This window comes from Dinoponera quadriceps, unplaced genomic scaffold (genome assembly GCF_001313825.1).
Source record: "Dinoponera quadriceps isolate SergipeBrazil2010 unplaced genomic scaffold, ASM131382v1 scaffold5809, whole genome shotgun sequence".
Taxonomy (NCBI): Eukaryota; Metazoa; Arthropoda; class Insecta; order Hymenoptera; family Formicidae; genus Dinoponera; species Dinoponera quadriceps.
In genome coordinates this window covers 75490-95174 of record NW_014559826.1, presented here as the reverse complement: position 1 = coordinate 95174, position 19685 = coordinate 75490, and the positions used below count along the sequence as shown (strand labels likewise).

Sequence of the window (19685 nt, the reverse complement as noted above, 5' to 3'; positions counted from 1 at the left end):
CCGACACAACGGGGCTTGTTATATATATATATGTCATAGTGCTGTCAGTACGAGCCAGTTTCTGTACTCGGGTACCCGCGAGTACTTACCCGGGCATACAAGTAATAACCGGGTACTCGGATAACAAGCCGGTAATAATAACCGAATACACGAGTACTAATCCGGTAATGAGCGGGAATGGAGACGAAAAATCGCGAATAATGACCGATAATACCTATCTACTATCTGTTATTGTTTCTCGTACTGCAACTGATACGCATAAGCTAATTTCGGAAGTACTGTCTATATTTTATCGGCCACGGTGCTCGCGTACCCGGCTATTGACACCACTAATGTATTAATATTGTTTGTCCGATGTAAGTTCGCCTCGTGCTGACTCTACCCGTTTTAATCGGTTCTTCCTAAACGCCTCGAGCAACGTTCCGAGTGAATCTAACAGTGATGATAGAATAATCGGAGTAACGGGAGGAAACTCAAGATTAGAAAAGTCGTTATCGCTGACAAACTCTCGCGTAGAGTCGTCGTCCCGTCGTGTCGGTCGACACGAAAAATCTCCGTACCGATTTTGAGGCCGTTGTTTCTGTACACTGCCCTTCATTACAAGTTTCTTTTTTCTCTTCGTCTCGCACCTGACCTCAAGTCAATATCCGCCGTGTCGTCCTCGCAATTAATACGGCATTATAATGGAATTATTTACAAAACGGAACACTTATAACGACTGTTTTGGTTTAGTTTATCGTGAGCTAGTTTACCGAACCAAATCGGTTTCCGCTTCTTCGCTACGATAACGCAATTAACAGGGTATCTGCTTATTTTATATGTAATACGCGCGTTCTCTCTCCACCACTAGCCGACACGTTCGCACGGACTCTCAAATCGAATGCCGAATGTCAGAATTGCGGCTTCTGAGGGCCCCCTTTGAGCTCTGGATTAGGTAATACAACGGAAACTTTTCGCTTGCGCCATTCGAAAACCGCACGTCACGGAGCGTAAAAGTCCAAAACATTCGGAAGCGATGATGTTTCGTGCATAGTTAACGTTGGCCTTCACGCTCTTCCCCTCGGATTCGACTACGCAAATATGCCACGTCGAATCTCACCTTTCTTAGGTATAGGAGATAAAATGAAAACATGGGAATGTAATATGTTCGCTTAGCTTGAAAAATAATCATCTGCAGTATATAAAAATGTGTATTGTTCAGTTGATGCATAAGAAATGCGGATTGTCGTCGAATTACATACATACATAAAGACAGAGATAGTGGAGCATGAGAAGGGAATATAGTATCTTTTAACACTAAGACCGAGACAAAGCGCCAGTTTATATTTCCCATTGTTTTTGGCATTATATTTGGAATCACGTCAACCGTATGTGTATATTAAAAACTATTTGGTAGCAAAGAAGTAATGTTTATCGATAATAGTGGATTTGAATACTCCTAATTTCATTAGTTCGGACCTAGATGAAATATTCAATTTTGCAAAAATTATAAAGGAGGGATACTGATGTGAAAAATTGCCGTCAGTTGTACACATTTACTAAGAGTGATTTAACAAGTTTATTATAAGATCGACAGAGAGAGAGAGAGAGAGAGAGAGAAGAATGCAATTACTTTGAAAATATATGATCTGATGAAGGTTAGAGAAACTTTTAATCGCAAGAAACTTTCGCCAGCTTACTTATATATATATATATATTCACTTTTGGCACAGTGAATGCACTTTGTCGCTAGTGGACCGCGAGTCAACGAAAGAAGGAAGAGAAACACAGAAGACGATGCGCAAAGGAGGGGAGAATGCGATGACTTCGAAATGAGTGATTCGCGTTTAGGGAAGATTACACAATTGTCTACAGCGAAAATGCTCAGTGAGTCTAGGCGCTGTGTGACTTCTAATAACAGTTCCTTACTCTTAAAGTATCTATATAATGTGTTGAAGAGTAGAAAAATTATAAAAGTACGAAGGTCTTTCTATAATTGTTAAACACGAGAGAAGTTCCGTGCGCCCGCTTCACTGCGGTTTTTCGTTTTTTTTTCATCTATCTGACGATTAGAAAATATCCTCAACATAGCGCAAAATACTGTCTCTCTTTTATTAAACAACAAACAAATCGCTGTTTTGGATTGTAAACAATCGCTTATTATATAAGTACTAAAATGCGACGAGAATTCGTCGAGAGCACCGTCGCTTATTAAATTACGCGTGAATAGCGAGGTTACTGATTTTCCTTCTTTTTACTCCAGACATATATATATATTTGAAAGCTTTGAGAAAACACTGACATAGAAATCAGATGCAGCGAGAAATTCAACGACGATTTCTGCACGATACTATAACAATACAACGACACAATAACTTTGTCCCAATTAGACGGGAATTAAATGTCGTGAAGCGGTTTGCCGAAATAATTCGTAACACAAAAGCGCAATACAATCTTTCCACGTTAATCATTATCTCGTAGATCTTGTGGTCGTTTGTGGTTTTTGCGAAAAGAGCCATTGAATTGGGCAGCAGCAATAGAAATCAATTAGATAGCCGAGTCAAAGTGGAGCAAAGAAGCATATAATTGAATCAATCGAAGGAAGAAGAAGACGAAGAACACGCGCGATCCTCACTTCAGCACGGATTTAGGATCCTGATGATGTCGCGAGGAAACACTCGTGAAGAGAAGTCAGAATGAGGAAGGAAGGAAGAAAGAAAGGAGAAAGAGATGAAAGGAGAAAGTCGGTGAGGATGGTGAATAGAGAAATAGAATGTGTGTGTGTGTGTGTGTATGTGTGTGTATATTTCTCTAAACGACGATGGAAGAAGTGCAGCAGAAAGGCACCGAGAGAAGGTTTCACGTAGTTGTACGAACGTTAGACGCTAAAATCAATCGACACGAACTCGTGTACAGTCTCTAAAAAGTCCTCACATCCAGTCTAAAGTCGCGCTAAGCTACTTGGCACGCACTCACGCATTCACATACACACATATATATATATATGTATGTATATATATATATATATATATATATATATATATATATATATCATTCCCGGTTCTTCTTGAATTTCTCTTTTTTTCTCTCTTTTCTTCGCGTTTTTCTTTTTTTTTTTTGTTACTTCGACTAGACACTGTTTGATTGTTACATTTGGCAATTCGGCAGCACTCGCGAGTTTTTTCAAGCTCCTTGCGCGATTTCGGTACGACCTGCTGTACGTCGTGCGCCACTGAGAACTTCGTTCCCCGGGATGATGCCGCTAAGAACGCGTAGAACTGAGAAATATAAAGTAATGTGCGAAGTTACCCGCGATCTAATTACTATTCGCGCGGTATTCCCGTGGAATTCTCGAAGGAACTCGGAATAGATCTCTCTCTTTCCAATCGCTCAAGGCGTCATCCGGAAGTGGGAAACAACGATGACACCGCGTCACATACACGGAAATCATCAATGTCATCGTACGTCTTCGAACAGCAGCGGCAAGAACGCAGTCGGAACGAATTCGTCAGCGTGTCGCGGCGTAAAGTAAGTAAGCGCACCTCCCGCGGTTTATAATAATTCTGCTTTATCTCCCAGCTGCGTTCGAAAACTTCGCCTCCCGTTGTGACCACCTCCTTTTTTTTTTCACAATAATGTTATCGTAATTTTCAAGCAAAATGTAACTTTTGTACATGCACGTAATAGTAATTCAATAAGGCATACGATATCCAATTAAGGAGTTTCCCTCTATTTATCATGAAACTTTTCCCAAACGTACGTGTATTTCTGGAAGTTTGGACATCCCTTCGTCCCTTCGCTCTTTCTCGCTCCCTCTTGCCGCCAAGAAACTTCCCTAACGCCTGAGGTTCGCAAAAGTTGACGTATTCGCCTAATGGCCGAGAGTAACGGATAGCCGTATATAAATTACTAGAGGGAATTACACGACGGGTCTGTAGTCATATAGTCACCCTTTCTCTTTCTCTAGATCCCGTCGTTCTCTTCCCTTCGTACTTGCAGCTTGTTGAATTCGTGCCTCCAGCGCCGAATCGGGGTGGCGAATTTTGGAACGCAGCCAGTGCAGTATAAAGTCTCCTCTTCGCGTAAATACGATGTTATAATCTCGCCCCCTTCCTATCAATCGGGGAAGCGAGTCACCGTCGTACACATGACGGCTCAACGTAACACGCTTCGTAACACACGACGTGTATGTACACCTATCTAAAAAGTACTGTCGCGGCACTGTAAGTGGCGCCTATTACGTTATATCTTGTTTATTTTTTTCCCTTAAATTCTCCTTACCCCGATATAATACCTTCCTCGTCTTATTCGTCTACTATACAAACTCCTGGCTAGAACAATAGGTAGGTAGTTCTCGTGCGCTCTCATCTCGTTTTTATGTATATATTTTACTGTATTTTTCAGATATTTTCTGTTGTTTTATTCACTTACCGTCACGTGCCGGGAGGGGCCCGCCGGCAGTGATGTTAGCTTACGCGGGAAAGCCTCCAGATGCAGAGAGAGGTATGGCTCGTCTGGTTGAACTACATTTTATTTTTTTACCGAAAATAGACGGCGCATATAAATTGCCCACGTCAACGATAAATATGTCTCACCTACTATATAACTCTCTTTTTTTTTTATTTTGTTCTTTACACCGACGCTCTAACGTTTTTGATAAATTCGGTTTTCTACACCCAGCGAGCTTCTCGTCAGCTAATATCACTGAGGTGACGGGTATACGAAGAACCGAATTTCGGTTGCTGCTCTTATCTCCTCTCAGAAGGATCGGCCAATTCTGTTATTGCGTTCTCTCGAGAATTTTTACGTCGAGTTGATAGAGCGGGCCTGATTACGGATTATCGCTTGCCTCTATCCGCGGAATGACGAGTTCGATCGATACTCCCAGCCCGGTTGGTTGACGGGAATTTGTCGGACAACAGCGTTACCATTTTGTCGGGGTGGTGGCCGATAAAATCGAACGTTTTGCGAAAATACGGCTGGCGCTCGGGGAGCCTTCGATGAAAACTTGTGTTTCCGCCGTTTTACGGTAATCACCCTATTACCGGTTCCCCTCCGTCGAGCACGGCGTTTATCTATCGTACGCAAGAGGGTTATAGACACGTACACGTACACCCAAAACCTTACAAGAGCTTACAAGATTACACGAATAGAAATACGTTTTATTTCCTGGCACTGGCGGGTAACGTTGGACCGGCGGCGAACCGGCGGGATCGCCTCGGAGGAAACCGGTACACGACGGCCGTCCGCAAAGTGGGAGCCATCCCCCGTTTCTCTCCCTCCGCTCCTGAGTCCCCCCGTTTGACAATCACATGTTACACTGTCATCGTGCAGTCGAGTATTGCGCGCGTATTATTGTTTCCACGAGAAGCATCACGATCAGCCCGACCGAGCTTGATTATCGTCACGCTTGTATAAAAATAATTGCCTATTTCCCCCGCGACGTCGTCGTCGTGAGGTCTGCCGCCTCGGTTTCCCCGACGACGACTGTCTCCTGAGCTGCGAGTTTCACCCTGGTCGATCGGAGCGAGTTTCCGCTCGTTTCATCGGATTTCTTTTGTGCGATATAGATCACCCGTGCGTCCTCGTCCCAAATTCGGCTGTCCCGAAATACCGCGGATTCTGCGGACCGCTGCGGATGCCAATTGGGAGCTGCCACAAACGAGGAAGTGCATTCGCTTGCTTTCGTTGTTAAATGGATCACGAATCGTAATCGAGTGTGTGCGCGTCGACGAAAAGAAACGCAGCGGACCCGCTGCAAACAAACGGCTGTGAACGAAGGTAACAACGCCCGAGTTTTCTCCGATTGGGATCAAACGAGGTCACGGTGGTGGTGGTGGTGCGGCTCGCTTTCTCAGCTGATGAATTGTCAGCTCTCCTCGCACGCAGCGCGCCTTCAGATGCTGGTAGCTCTGAGATCCAAAGTATAATTACGTGATAAAGCCGACTGCATTGTTCGGGTGTGGATGAAAGCTCAGGTAAACTAAACTCAAGTCGTCCACGAAACACGGTTTGAAGGTGGGATATCCTTCGGCCGCCTTTCGCAGGTAATCCAGCCCGTGCTCGCCACAGCGTGTGCTCCGGTTCCGGCCGTACCGTCGTAATATCGAGAATCTCNCCCTTTCCCCCCCCCCCCCCCCCGACCTGCACCGTTCTCCTCGACACAACTCTCTCATCTTTTACGCAATAATTCGGACACTCCCTGGTCCTTTCTCGAGATCACAGGGATTCGCGGGTGACATTGTTTGTTTATCTGTAATTTTCTGTCGCGACGAAGTTAAAGACGTTTTCGACGTCCCGATAACGATTCCACGCGATGTTCCTTCAGAGTTCCGTCCGAATTACGAGATCGAGATTCCGCTTGTTCGATTCAACGGGTGAATCTTCGCGACGAGTCTACGCGAAATCAGTGTGTTAACGTCGATGGGAGTCCAAGGGGTCGATTGCTTTTTTTTTTTTTTTCGGAGACGCAACAAGGCAGTTTGGGGATCAGACCAAGCGCTGAGGCTTTTGTTTCTCGGGCAAATGATTTCCTCGGATGTCGACACTCCGCGACTTTCAACCTTGGTGTCTCGGTAAAAACAGATGACGAAGAACATGCTCGCTACAAAAGACATCCTAAAAGAGCGTTTCCTGCGACCAGATCGGCGGGATCGATGGCAATGGCGCTGGTGGTCTGTGTCTCAGTTCGATCGGCGGTGAACACGGCGGGGATCCCACGCTACTCTGACTGCTACTGGTCGTCGTCGAGACTTGCTGCGACCTATCATTAAAAGCTCATTCATTAACTGAACCCGTTCCGCTTGACAGAAACGATTAAACGAGAGTTGCACCCAATCAGACACGAACCAATCAGATCAGTCAAACCTGATCTAAACAAAGCCAGTCTAACGTAGTTAACAATTACAACTGGTCCGTGTTCGACTGTTACGTGCGGACAATCCCGATTAAACGATCGATAATTACTCGTTGACAAGACATTACAAAGGCCGGTACTGTTAGCTAGTCTATCGAACATCTCGTCTCGCGGCTTACCTAGAGGTTTCGACGGCAGCGCTGATGGTCAAGCACGTTTGGCAGGGTTTACTACCGGCCCGTCGTCTGGGCACGCAACCCGCGCACCCGTCCCATCTCTCGAGGCTCCGCTTTTTCCTAGAAGGCACCCGCAAGAACCGCCGACAACTCGGCTCAGGCGCGTCCGAGTCCGTGGAGAAGCCCGAGACCTCGTCCTCCGTGTCGACGCACTGCTCCTCCTCGTCCTCGTTTTTCAGGAACACGGAATCCGAGCCGAGCGATCTGGAATCTGGCTCGGGAGGATCCACGCTGCCCATCGACGCCAAGGGCGCTCTTCTACCCGACGACGATGCCGCCATAAGGTTGCCGCCGACCGCACCACCGTAAAGACCGGCCTCGCTGCCGCACGGCGATAAATCCGGAGTTGGCTGTATTACCTGATCATAGAGGGAGTTTCCGATGAGTTTCGGAACTACACAGACCAGGTATAAAGGACGAATATTGTACAGGATTAAAATCCATTGAGTGCTTAAGGTCGTGACAACGTTGTTTAGTACTAACTACGGTTACTCAAAGTTGGCCGTCGAATATATCGTCTGTAACACGTACGGGCCAAACTAAGACGTAAACTTGGAGAGGGAAACAGCAAAATCGTTACCGTCACGAGAGAGAGCTATAACAACTATTTACATTTGGCAAGGTTGTACAGTGGTCACGAAACACACAATTATACAGCAGACAAGGAAAGATCGGTGTGTGCTATTTATTACTCGACATATATCTGCGAGACACCTTCGAAAAAAAAACGAAAGAAAGACTACCGAGAGTGTCGTGCGGCTACGAATGTCGGGTCTACCTGGATATCGATAGGGTAATATAAATCCCATGGCTCATCGTAAGCGTGACGTGGAAAGGATGGAGGAGGCGGAAGGCACGGCATCGCCATGGCTGAACCCCTTCGTTCCAGATAACTACTTCCAGTACTGCTACAGGTAACCGAGCTACATCTTCTGTGATCGTCGGGGGGAGCCAATCTCGGCTGCCTGATTGGCGGTGCCAGCAGGGCGTCGTACCCACCTCCGACTGAGGCGAAGCGAGGTGGCACCACGGGTGAACGAGACTGGTTCATCTGATGTAAACATCGTTTCTATCTACTACAAGTGCTAGGCAAAAGGGACCAATCACAAATTGCACGCGCATTCTTATTTACTTCCGCAACGCGACGTGAGAGAGAGAGAGAGAGAGAGAGCTGGGACTCGGAGTGAGTGAGTGAGTGAGTAGCTATTTTATGATACTTCGTGTAATGTTTGTTTATCAAGACACCGGAGAAGGAACATCGAAATTTGAAATTGTGACTGGAAAACACATCGTTCAAGAAAAAAAAAAACACTCCGACTTCGTATTCGGAATGTATTGTTGGAGGCTGTTGCGGTTTACCTCGACGCACAACGATCTTCTTGGACCACGACCCGGCCTGGATGGTAACCTGGCGATCGCTTCGAGTGCGGCGGCGAGTGCTTGTTCTTCGGCTTCAGCTTCCGCGACCGCCGCAGCTGCCGCCGCAGTCAGCGTCGGATCTTCCAGTTGCTTGCTCGCTTTGCATCTGGCAAGTACACGAATACCATATTCTAATTCCGCTTTCTTGACAACAGGTATTCGATAATAAACGTGCTCCGATACACGCGATTACCTGCTCTTGTACACCACCAGCAACACCATCAAGCTGAAAAAGCCGCCGAGGGTCGCGGCGATCCGTACCCCCGTCATCACGTCGTACGTTTTGTAGAATTCGATTTTGAGCTGCTCGCGCGCGCTCAGGGTCGGCGTTGCGTCTGGCAGGAACGTCGTCGGGTCTGTCGTCGTCGTCCCTGTCACGTTGCTGCCGACACTCCCCATTCCTGCGGATCAAACAGACTCGCTCGTTATGCACGCATACAGAGAAAGGTAATGCATTCGCGTGCGTGTATCGAATGTAGCGGTACTCTCTGTGAGAAGCATACTCGAATGCGAGATGTAAAGAAACGCGCGGTTGAAAGGAAGAAAAAATCGAAAGGAAAGGAGGACGAACAAGAGGCGTGCCCACAACGTTAAGCAACAACGCAAGTACAGAGGCGGGCTACACCACAGGTTCTCTCGTACGGCCGGCCGTATTGATTTCACTTTCTCGAGCCTACCTTCAACGGTTGAGAGCAATGGAGCGCGCGGTATCTGCTACCTATCGAATTCGAAGTTCCTCGCGGAACGTTCTCGCACCGTTCTCATCGAGCGATACGCGGGTGAACATGTCTCCGGAGCAGGGAGAAGTTCACGTTTTCCCGCTCTTGAGTATAGTTTCACCTCCTCTCTCGTCTCTGTTGGGACACAAGGGGCTCCGTTATTTGCGAAACAATTTGCGGAACGTTGTACAACGTCATTACCGAGGGCCGGAGGGCCATTTTTGAAGCCGACACAGGGATTCCTTTCAGCGGCGGAACGATTATTCCTTAATGCAATTGCTTCCAATTTTCACGATCGTCGAGTCTTGCGCGGGCAAGAGCTCCTGTTCAAAGGGGGAGGATCGTGAAAGAGAGCGCAACTGAAAGCTCGATAACTTCAATATTTCAGATAGAGCTCGCGGAAATATCTTACGGCAAGAGGATTTCCGCATTGGCGGAATTTAACAAGCTTCCGCGTCCGAAGAGGCTTCGAGGAATGATTTGATAAGATGCCGTCAAAAGTCCCCCTCTCTCTCTCTCTCTCTCTCTCTCGGCCTGATCCTTCACCGTTACGCCTCCATTGATTCAACGTCCCTTAATCACTCGAGTTATGTTAGGTCGGGTCAGACGACAACCTGTGGATGCTCCACGTTCAAGGAGGTTGTTCCATGTGCTCTCCCACCGTTCTTACCCGTAAAATTAACGGCGCGATAAACCCCCCGGGGGGTCTCGACTTACAGAATTCTCACCGCGCGGCGTAGGAACTGTTTAGACTTTGTCGCGCAAGACGCACGAAGACGACAGTTTTACGCAATAACGACGACACGAAACTGCAGTGAAGATACTAGCTGAGAGTCCGGAAAGCGCGATATCAGCGCTATCGCATTATTCTAGCTTTATCGCTCATTAGACGCGAAACAGAAAGACGCAATAGCGCTTTAGCACGCGATAGCGCGCTTTCGTTTCAAATCAATTGCTTATTTAAGATAAAGATATATATTTTCATTGAAAAGTCTAACAGTCGTAATTTACTGATCATAAATTTCTTCGGAGCATGCCAATGGTGAAATCTGTTTGGACGCGATAAAATAGATGAAATTTGACAAGATCTTTTTCTCAGTACGCGAGGGACGTTGCGTCTTTAGCACGCGCATCGTCAACGGTGTCAGGCGGTCGAGCACATCGACTTGCAACGGTAATGCATTATCCTAACGATCGGCGCCCTGTGTGTACAGTAAGGTCGCCGATGAAATTTTCAGGTATATTACCGCGGTAGATCCTGCTGCGCGCATGTGCTATTACGCGGTATTAAATTTGCGTACAATGCAACCCGAGAGTCTGCCGGAACAGACCGTGGGGATAATATTAGAGCGGGCATAGTGTAATCAAACGGCTGCATTCCGGGCGAAGTCAAACATACAGATCAGTCGGTCCCTTTCTTACTCCGGCTGTTCGCAAAGAAAGTAGGCTAATCCCGTGCATTCCGTATCTCCGCGGCGACGCTCCGACTTTCCGCGTGAAACGACGGCCAAAGAAAATCAAACCCCGCAGATGTTCTCTATTCAAGTCTCGAATTCAAACGAAACTTTGCGGAAGCGCGTGTCGAAATGTGTGTGTGTGTGCGAAAACACTTCGCGATGTTCGAAAGGAGCTGGTTACGTCGATCAATTCAGCTCGTAGATGCGCGCGTAAAATGAGGAAGTGGAGCGAGTGTGACGCGCATCGGAAGATCTCACCGAGATTCTGGCGGCGCGAGAACTTTACCAAACATAATTTTATAAAGATTTGTAAATTTCATTAATTTGCGCGGCGTTTAACTTTGCCGGGCATGATCTCTCATATCGAGAAGACGGGCCAGGTGAGAAAGTTAGACGCGAACGGGTAAATATTGGGAAACATTCGCGCAACGTCGACGCGTTTTTTCTTCGATTCGCAAAAAGGCCGGGGAGCGAAGGTCTTATCGACATCCGGCAACACTATTTTTCCTGTTTGACGCTCGAACGGGCGAGTGAACGTTATCGTTACCACGTCGGTCAAAAGGGTGGTGGTGGCGCGACATTGGGTGAAAATGGGTCGCCCGATAATTCGTCCCCTCGAAAACACCGTTACGATATGTATGGATTTGGGTTAACTCCGTTTCGACGATTTCGCAATCGCGGCGCGCGACATTTCGAAACAATACCAAAGTTCCTCCCTAACACGCCGCCTGCCTTGTCAAATGTGAAGCAAGTGTAAGCAACAATTTCCACGTTGTACACGAAGAGAAAGAGAAAATCGTTGAGGCGAGACAAGGGTCGTAATTTGCCGAAAAATGTCTCGCTGGAGCATATCGACAATCTCGCAATCGATACATACAGCTGCCCAAAGTACCGCTCACTTTACAAAACTCGAAAGTGTACGATATCGCTTGTACAGTGCCGAGGAAAAGAGCTGGGAAGAATATTGGGTAGGAAACGCGCGCCGACCGATAATACGATCCCAGAAAAGCGTTCATCTCGAACCGCCGCGGATTTGGGTCACTGGTTCCAGGCCTGTTGAATGCCAGACCGTTCCGCCGATTTTGCCGCTGCCTGGATTATGATCCTTGCTAAAAGGCAGTTGCCGACGGACCATTTGAACACCAAGACTCGAATAGGAAGAAAGAAAGAAGAGGGAGGAGGGAAAGTATCAAATCGGCGGAGGATTTGCGTGGCTCCGCGATTTCGTCGTCTCGTCAGCCCGCTTAACATCGCGGAATCCAGCTTTCAAAGCTTTATAAACGCCTGCATGTATATGTCTCTCTTTAGCAGAAATTTCACGAACGGACTCGAGTTATTTCTGGACCTTCGAATCTGTCGACATTGAGATGAGACAGGCGGTATTCATCGCGATTTATAGTCGGTCCTGCTGTGGAAAAACCTACACTTTCAGGGGGAGAAAAGCAACGGAACGTGTGAGATAAAATCTGTTCTTTCTCACTGCAGCCAAGCTCGTTACGTCTAGCAGTGTAGGAATATTTTTAATCATTCGCAATCGTGCGGCGAAACGCATTCTCGGAATGGCTGCAGCGGTTGAAACGAATTCCGATCGTCGAGCGGCCGGCGGTTGACGCGCGAAAATTCGGTAACGAGTACGTCAGCGATCCCCGTAACTCCGGGGGTTATGTGCGAAAGCATGTACAAAGCCGACAAAGGGAGTGGTAGGGGGTAAAGAGGAAAAGGGACGGAATCGATAAACCGCCCCTGCCGAAGCAAGCTCCGGTCGACCGCGACATCTCCAACGTCGTAACGTCCGATCGAGGCTATTCCCGCAAAATCGCGAAATCATAAATCAAGCTGGCGTCCGTGACAGCTGGTGACGACGACGAGTTTCCAGGCGCGAAACATGGATCTGCATAAATAAATCAATATTCAAAAGCAGAACCTTTGCAATGCGAGGATACGCGCGCAACAGTTGCGCGACAGCGGTAGTTGGATCCGCACGTGGATCTTCCAGGATTACCGACGGCCAATCCGCGGCGATCTGGAGGAGAACGGGTGATCCTTGCGATGGATACCGTCGATGCGGGATTCAAGCGTGGCGGGTTACAAAACGAGGACTTTTAATTTGAACGTAAACCGAGTGTAACTCCGGTCAGTGCGCGCGCGCTGGGATGCATGACGAAGGTAAAGAAAATAAAGGATAAAAAGGATAAGAGTTGAAATCGATATACTATTCCGCGAGCTCCAGCCCAGCCAGGTTCACCTGAAACTTGTCGAGCTCTCTGGATAATACTGTAATATCCATTGTGCCCGATGGAAAGAGCGCTCTCTCTCTCTCTCCCGTGTCGGAAGCCATTAAAATCCAATTTTACAACCGGTGACGCAAGCCGACGAGAAATAATCATCGAATAAATAGACATTTTTTTTCAGAACAGCCAACGACGTACCATCGCTCCGTTATTTGTCTCGTGATTAACGGCCTCGCCGATCGTAAAAAGTTTCGCTACTTTAACGCTCCGGCGCGTTATGTTTACCGACTTGAGCCATCCGTTTTTGCGAGACACGTAATAAATACCACTGCAATAATAATAACGATAAGAATAATAAAATAACTATGCACTGAGAGAGGTCGCGGCCCGCCGACTGTTAATATCACGTGCGTATTGCGTGGCTATTGATTAATTATTGCGCCAATCGCGTGCGCGGGGGTTAAAGGGTCAAAGGAGCGACAGGTTCGCGGGAAGAAAACCGCGCTGTCGATCAAACATGGTACTATTGACCCGGAGACGATGTATCGTCAACGATAGATGTCCGCCGACCGGAAGGAGCCTCTCTCTCTGTACGGCGCGAGCATATTCAGCCATGGAACGTCAATACGTTTCTCTACTTTGTATTCACGAATACCTTGACCAAAGATGTTCCTAAACGTCCGAGTGTGTCCGAAGCGAAAATATCTATATATCGCTCTCTTTCACCCCTTCAATCTCTCCGAGACGAGATGCGATCAGTGCAGTTCCTTGTGGGTGTTATACACCATGCGCTACCCGATGCACATGCACATTTCCTAGCCTAGTTTAGCGGAAAGTGTGACGGACGGAATATGTACGTAGAAATATTTTCGCGACTCCGTTACCCCCCACCCCCGATAGAATGCTGTCGCGAAAGAATTTCGCATCGATCGGCACGCTTATTTATACAATTCGTTCGATCGATCGCGAAGTTCGGGAACATTTATCCTTCGCGAATTCCCTTCGCCGCCGCGGAATATCGAGCGCGATATTTAGAAGTAATGAGAAAAAGTGGTGGGATAAGAAGGAAAATTGATTCGAGCAGGCTTATTTATCGCAGGCTTGTGAAATGGGATGTGTGACGTTGCACATTTCGACATCGAAGTTACGATCCGGAGCCACGTAACTCCCTTATCCGCCCGGGAAGATGAGAAATTCCGTCACGTCGATAGAAGGATTTGCGAATTTTAATATGCCGGCTTGATGTACGCCCTTTCGCAGACTGGTGATACATAAAACGCGCACGATATTACGATTACTCGGATAAATGTGGTGTTTGTCAAAACGGTCGGCGATCGAGGCGGCAGCTGCAGTGAAATCGAAGATCAATTTAGCTTGCTCGCAACGCCATTCCGAACAGGTGTTGCTGCCAAACTTAGGTGCCATTTCGCGCACGTGGAGCAGCACACCGAGAGTCAACATCTCCGGCGTAATTTGTCATCTATTGTAATTTCCCGATCCTTTATGGGACGAATTTCTTATTATGCTCGTCTCTCTCTCTTATTATTCTCCCCGGTACTGATCCTTTGGAGAAGGTTGAAGCTTCTTAAAGGATATCAGAAAGAGGAATAGCATGATTAAAACTCCGCTGCGCAGACAAGCAGAATCAGTGGCGACGTAAAGAACGTGCAATTCATTTCGCGCTTTAATGGAAGAATTAATTATCGCAGGATGAAGCGTCGTATATTAGATAGAATCGTCTTCGAGACGTACTCGACTATAATGTGTACCGGCCGCGGAAACTTTTATCGTAATCGATGTTAAGTAGTACCCGAAATATCCGAAAAACTAGGATAGCACTTGAGATATTCGGATAATACCCGAAATGTCCGGAGAGTATTCGAAATATTCCGAAATGTCCGAATACCAGGAATAAAATTCGGGTATTCCGAATTAACACTACTAATATACAGTACTTTAACCGTCATCATATTTCTTTACCGATTACTCACGCGCAATAAGTAGTAATTCAATAAAATTCCAATAAATTGTCCTATCTCCTCTCTCTCTCTCTCTTTCCCTCACGAATAATCGTTACGTATTAATCTATATTCTCTCCCATCAACGCCGTAACTATCGTAGTTTTGCGCAAAACTGTCAACTCGCCAGATCGGAGTTTGACCAGCGTCATGTAGCGGTATGATTTAGAAATCAATTAAATGCAAGCACTTTTGGACGCAGCGGGAGCTCACGTTTTCTCGTTGAAACGGGACTGAGACGGGCGTATCGCTGGCGGCCGGTGGCGTGTTAATATTTGCATTTCATTTCCATTCTCTCTGCAGCGCGGCTGCCGGGAAACGAAATCAATTCGGTCAATGAGTTTTCTTACACGCGCGCTGCTGCGTGCGAACAGTTGCCAGTCGGATCGATCGCCGGATGACGAGGGGATATTAATTAATTATTACGCGTGGTCTGCGCGTGAGACAGGCGCAGCCCGGTCCCAAAGAGGCGGCTTCGCGGAATAACGATTACTCGAACCAGCTGTGGCTTGATATAGCGCATGCCTTGACGGCAATAAATACTCACTTCGCAAGCGTTGTTATTCCATCAAAAATTCACGCGCGCGACAACGGAAAGTAAGATGATGCTGAAATTCAATGTAGAGAGATAAAACGGTTGGATCACTCCGGCGGAATGATACAGACTGATCGTCTTTAATCTCGCTGTTCACCCGTTTCTAACAAACTCGAAGAGGTTCTAGTGATCGCCAATTCATTTGTCTCCATTTCGCGACACAGAATTCTATTTAACCGGTAATCTTCTTTTTTCCAAAAAAAAAACCTTCGCGTCCAAATCATCAGTCGGTCGGACTTTCTTTCGGAGGTGGTGTTACTATGCCGACGTGAACGTCTGGTTCAGCTTAGCATAGACAGAGCCGCCGGGAGAGGCGCGCGCGCGCTGCTTTTATTTCCTCGACTTCCTGTAGCCCCCCGACCTGCCGTCTGCTCGAACGAGAAGGTGAGCAGCGAAGGGCGTCGAACATCGCGCCGGTAGGGGTGGCTGGTTGGGCTGGTAGGAGAGGCAGGTATCGATTCCATCCTGCATGGAGAGGAGAAATACCCTCCCTCGTCAGGTTCCTCGCAACCCATGCACTCCGGGTCACCGGGTCAAAGCTCACGGCCGCTGGCTCACTGTTGCTTCTCCCTTAAAATAGGTCTCTCGCGGTGCGCGTCGGTGCGTTCCCGTTTTTTGAGTGCATGCGCACACGCAAGCTTTTTCGCCCTTCTTCTTCGGTCGCCGCGATGTTCGCGGGCTTGACTCGTCAGGTGCGTAGCTCGTTAGGTGTAGTTACGATCATTTTTCACGTTAGTAGTTTCACGTTAGAGTGAATTTCGGAAAAAAATGCTTCGGGAAAGACTCGGCCCGACGAGTTACGGGCGACCGTTTCTGTCCGAATACCCGAGAGAGAGAGAGAGAGAGAGAGAGAGAGAGAATCCGGTTGTTTATTCTTATTGTTATTTCCTGTCTTTTTTTGTTCCGTACATCCAGGCTGGGTGGTATATCCGGTATTAGCCGAGTACGGAAACGTCCGGTTTATACCGGCAGCACTACTCCAAATAACGACGAATCGCGCATTATCAACTTTAACGCGTTTCACTCCAACGTTGTGTAATTTATGCATGTGGAGCGGACGATAATGACAAAAATGACCTCCCCGTGAACGCACTGAAATTATTTTCCACATGGAAAAGGTGAGAACAGAGGAAATCAGTCTCTCTCAATTGTTGACGACAGATATCGATTCGGTCCGGCCACGATGAAATCAGCCGATTAAATTACAATCGTGGCTAGCAGCGTAGTTTAGAGCAAAATGTTGAGAATGATATGTATTCTCACATCATACGTAACAGCGACTGTATTTTCCAACTGTCCGCCAATGAAACTCGACAGCTCGACAGTCTCCTTTAACCGGTCTACCCCCGCCAGCAAATATCCCCTGACATCGTCGGTATGATATAGCTGTGGTAATCCACGTAGATAGGAGATCCGAGAGAGAGTACAATGAGGAGATGACTGCGTTGTACATTAACTCTACAAATTTCCTTTGTCCATCTACGTCAGAGACACACACACACGTTGCGCCCGCGATTCGTAAATCATCGCGCGATTATTATACGTGAAATTAGCATTGTTTTAACAAACTCACGCGTTTAATTACAACGAATATCACTCGCGGAATATTTCAGAACTCACGGTCAGCTAACTTCAGCGTTTTAATCCCATTTTGCTGAAGTTCCGCGGTTTCTCACGCGATTATCGAACGGATGCGGCCACACATCGCAAAACAGCTGCTCGAAATAACATTTTTTCCAGGTTCTCCATCGAAGGTGTTTGCACTATTTCGCATCAAAAGCGCCGCGGCGTAGAAAACCGGCTGTCCGCTTTCCCTGAAACGATTTTTACGTATATAATTGAATTTTAAACAGCCAAATTCAATTTAAGCGCCTAGAGGAGGAGGAAAACTCGTTTACGGACTCGTTCCGACGTGAAGCTCGCCCGCGTGCCATGCTTTTTTTTCAGTCGTTATTTTCCGAGTGAACATTTCGTAAGCACTTGTACGTATTGCGCGAGCTCGCTTAAAATTTATCTCTTCACGATCGACATCGACGATCTTATCATGTGAATCGAACGTATCGCGGTAGTCAATAACTCGTTTATTTATAGAGTGTTTCCGCGTACATAGGACACCCTCAGATCAATTTAATAACGCCGATATCGTTCAATTATTCGTGAACAGATAAAAATCATTTGACAAGATCTACTCGTCGCGGAGCGACGCGGAGCTCGTAAATAACGAAGCAATACGTGGTATCTCTATTCAATTTGTTAAACTCACGGCATACACTTTTAGTGCGCATGGCGGGCTCTGTGACTTCAATTAACGTCGAATTATTTTCAAAGTACTTAATTAACGAATGCAGCGATATCGTACGCTCCCGTGGACTCTTTAATACCATTCCCGCTCCTATCTATCGTAATTTTTCATTACCGAGCGGAGATAGTTACACGTTTCGTGTGTAAAGTATGCATTCTTTTTTAGTCGTCGTGAACCAACCGCAAAATTCTCCGACAACAATACTTTGAGATAACTTTTTACCAAAACTAGCCAATGCTTGGAATTCAAAAGTCTCGGGTCTTTGTTTCGCGTCTTGTTAGGTAAGATAGAAAGTCATGCAAGTGGAACGTTCATCGGGAAGTTATTTCTAAAATTCTTGGATATTTATGAACTATGCATACATAATGCGCGAATCTACACCGAAGCTGCGGTATACTTTAAGATGCGGAATATGTATATTAATAGCGCCCCTTAACAGCATCTTTGAATGTTTGATGAGACCAGCGCCAGAAACATTTCCCCTTTACAGCTTTATTACACAGATTCTGTACGAAGATAAATTTTAGGAAGGACATGTTTCCTTATTTTCAAATGGAAATAAGCAGATACTATTAAAGCTAAAGCTATGTTAAAAATGCCCGGATATCCAAACTCGTGGATATTATTCGAACATCCAAATGCTCGATTAATTTCAGATATCCCCAAATATCCGCATAGCCGGTTAATATACAAACGACTCGTGCACCCGACTGCTACCCGAGTAATACCCAAAAGACCAGCGTATTCGGCTGGTACCCGAGGAAGCGATTAATAAAAACGATCGAATGATATTCAGGCGGAATTCAAAACCGTAAAGAACCAAAAAGATAGAGAAATTAATTCTCTCCGAGAAACAGGATACGCAAACACTCGTGACTGGTGTGGAATATTCAGCACGATTCTTATATTCGTATATTTCGAGGCGGTACGCCCCTCCGTTCAACCTGTTTACCAGAAGAGGAAATCCATCGAGCAGAGGGAATGTCGTTTTCACGCGGTCTACCCGCTGCGCCGCTGGCGAATGGAAGAGGAGGAGAGCGATCCTTCCGCCGATTCCCACGGGTCCACTTGGAATCGGTCCAGAAAGCGGCCGCGAAGCATTTTGCATGGAGAATAACAGCATGCCCGGGCTATTTGGGAATGTTGCGGTAGACGGAAATCTCAATTCGAAAGATTGAATCGATTGGATCGGAGAGAGGGCAAATCGTAGGGAGAGAGCGAGACGCGAGCGAAGGATTTAAATCGAACGCCATGGTGGCAGCAGCAGATAGGTGCGTTTATACGTTTTCCGCGTGCAACAACAAATCTGACGATGGATCATCGGTAAAATATCCGGAATGTTGATCCTCGAAATATATCGGTAATTGGTCGCGCAGCTAGCTTGCCGCGAAATTAACCGGCGAGTTACTCTGTACAATTTCCGGCTAATAGATTTCCGAGTCGAGTGGAAATTGCATGCAACTGTGTGCGGCACGCCCGTATGCGTGCGCGATAATTTATACGATCGAATTGATCTCTTATGCACGGCGAAACGAAGTGTATTGTATGGATGCTCGGCTGTACATACGCAAAATCGTGTGCATACGACGCTCCCTTTGTCTATCGTGTCCGACACGCATGGTGGCCAGACGGTCGCTGATGGATCGCAAATATAATAACGAGATGGTGAGGGGGGAGAGAGCACACCGGGTATTCGAATCCGCCGAGTGCGCGGGAGTGTGTTTACAGTTCACAGTTAGTGTCGACTGCCGAGAGAGAATAAACAGCAGCTGGGCTAATCTGCAATGCAGATGCGAGTACTTCTGTAACTAGTAACGCGAGAGCACCCTAAGAGACTCTCGACGACAGCGGACGAGAGCGGGGGGGGGGGGGG

At 46.9% G+C, this 19685-nt stretch overlaps 1 protein-coding gene across 15 annotated transcripts in view; it reads right to left on the bottom strand.

The window, feature by feature from the left end:
* Window positions 1-6110: 6110 nt before the first annotated feature.
* LOC106750497 overlaps window positions 6111-19685 on the bottom strand; it is a 53827-nt gene continuing 40252 nt past the window's right edge. For 11 of the 15 annotated variants that reach the window (XM_014630884.1, XM_014630879.1, XM_014630882.1 and 8 more), the window contains 5 exons: window positions 8684-8891; window positions 8431-8596; window positions 7850-8122; window positions 7015-7430; window positions 6111-6742 (listed from right to left, as the gene is read on the bottom strand). In XM_014630884.1, the coding sequence (XP_014486370.1) occupies window positions 6598-6742; window positions 7015-7430; window positions 7850-8122; window positions 8431-8596; window positions 8684-8891 (1208 nt within the window). In that variant the 3' untranslated portion in view covers window positions 6111-6597. Of the gene's footprint in view, window positions 6743-7014; window positions 7431-7849; window positions 8123-8430; window positions 8597-8683; window positions 8892-9167; window positions 9345-9410; window positions 9533-9621; window positions 10005-19685 lie in introns of those variants that run through there. The other 4 variants (XM_014630890.1, XM_014630889.1, XM_014630892.1 and 1 more) reach the window with 4 other exon arrangements.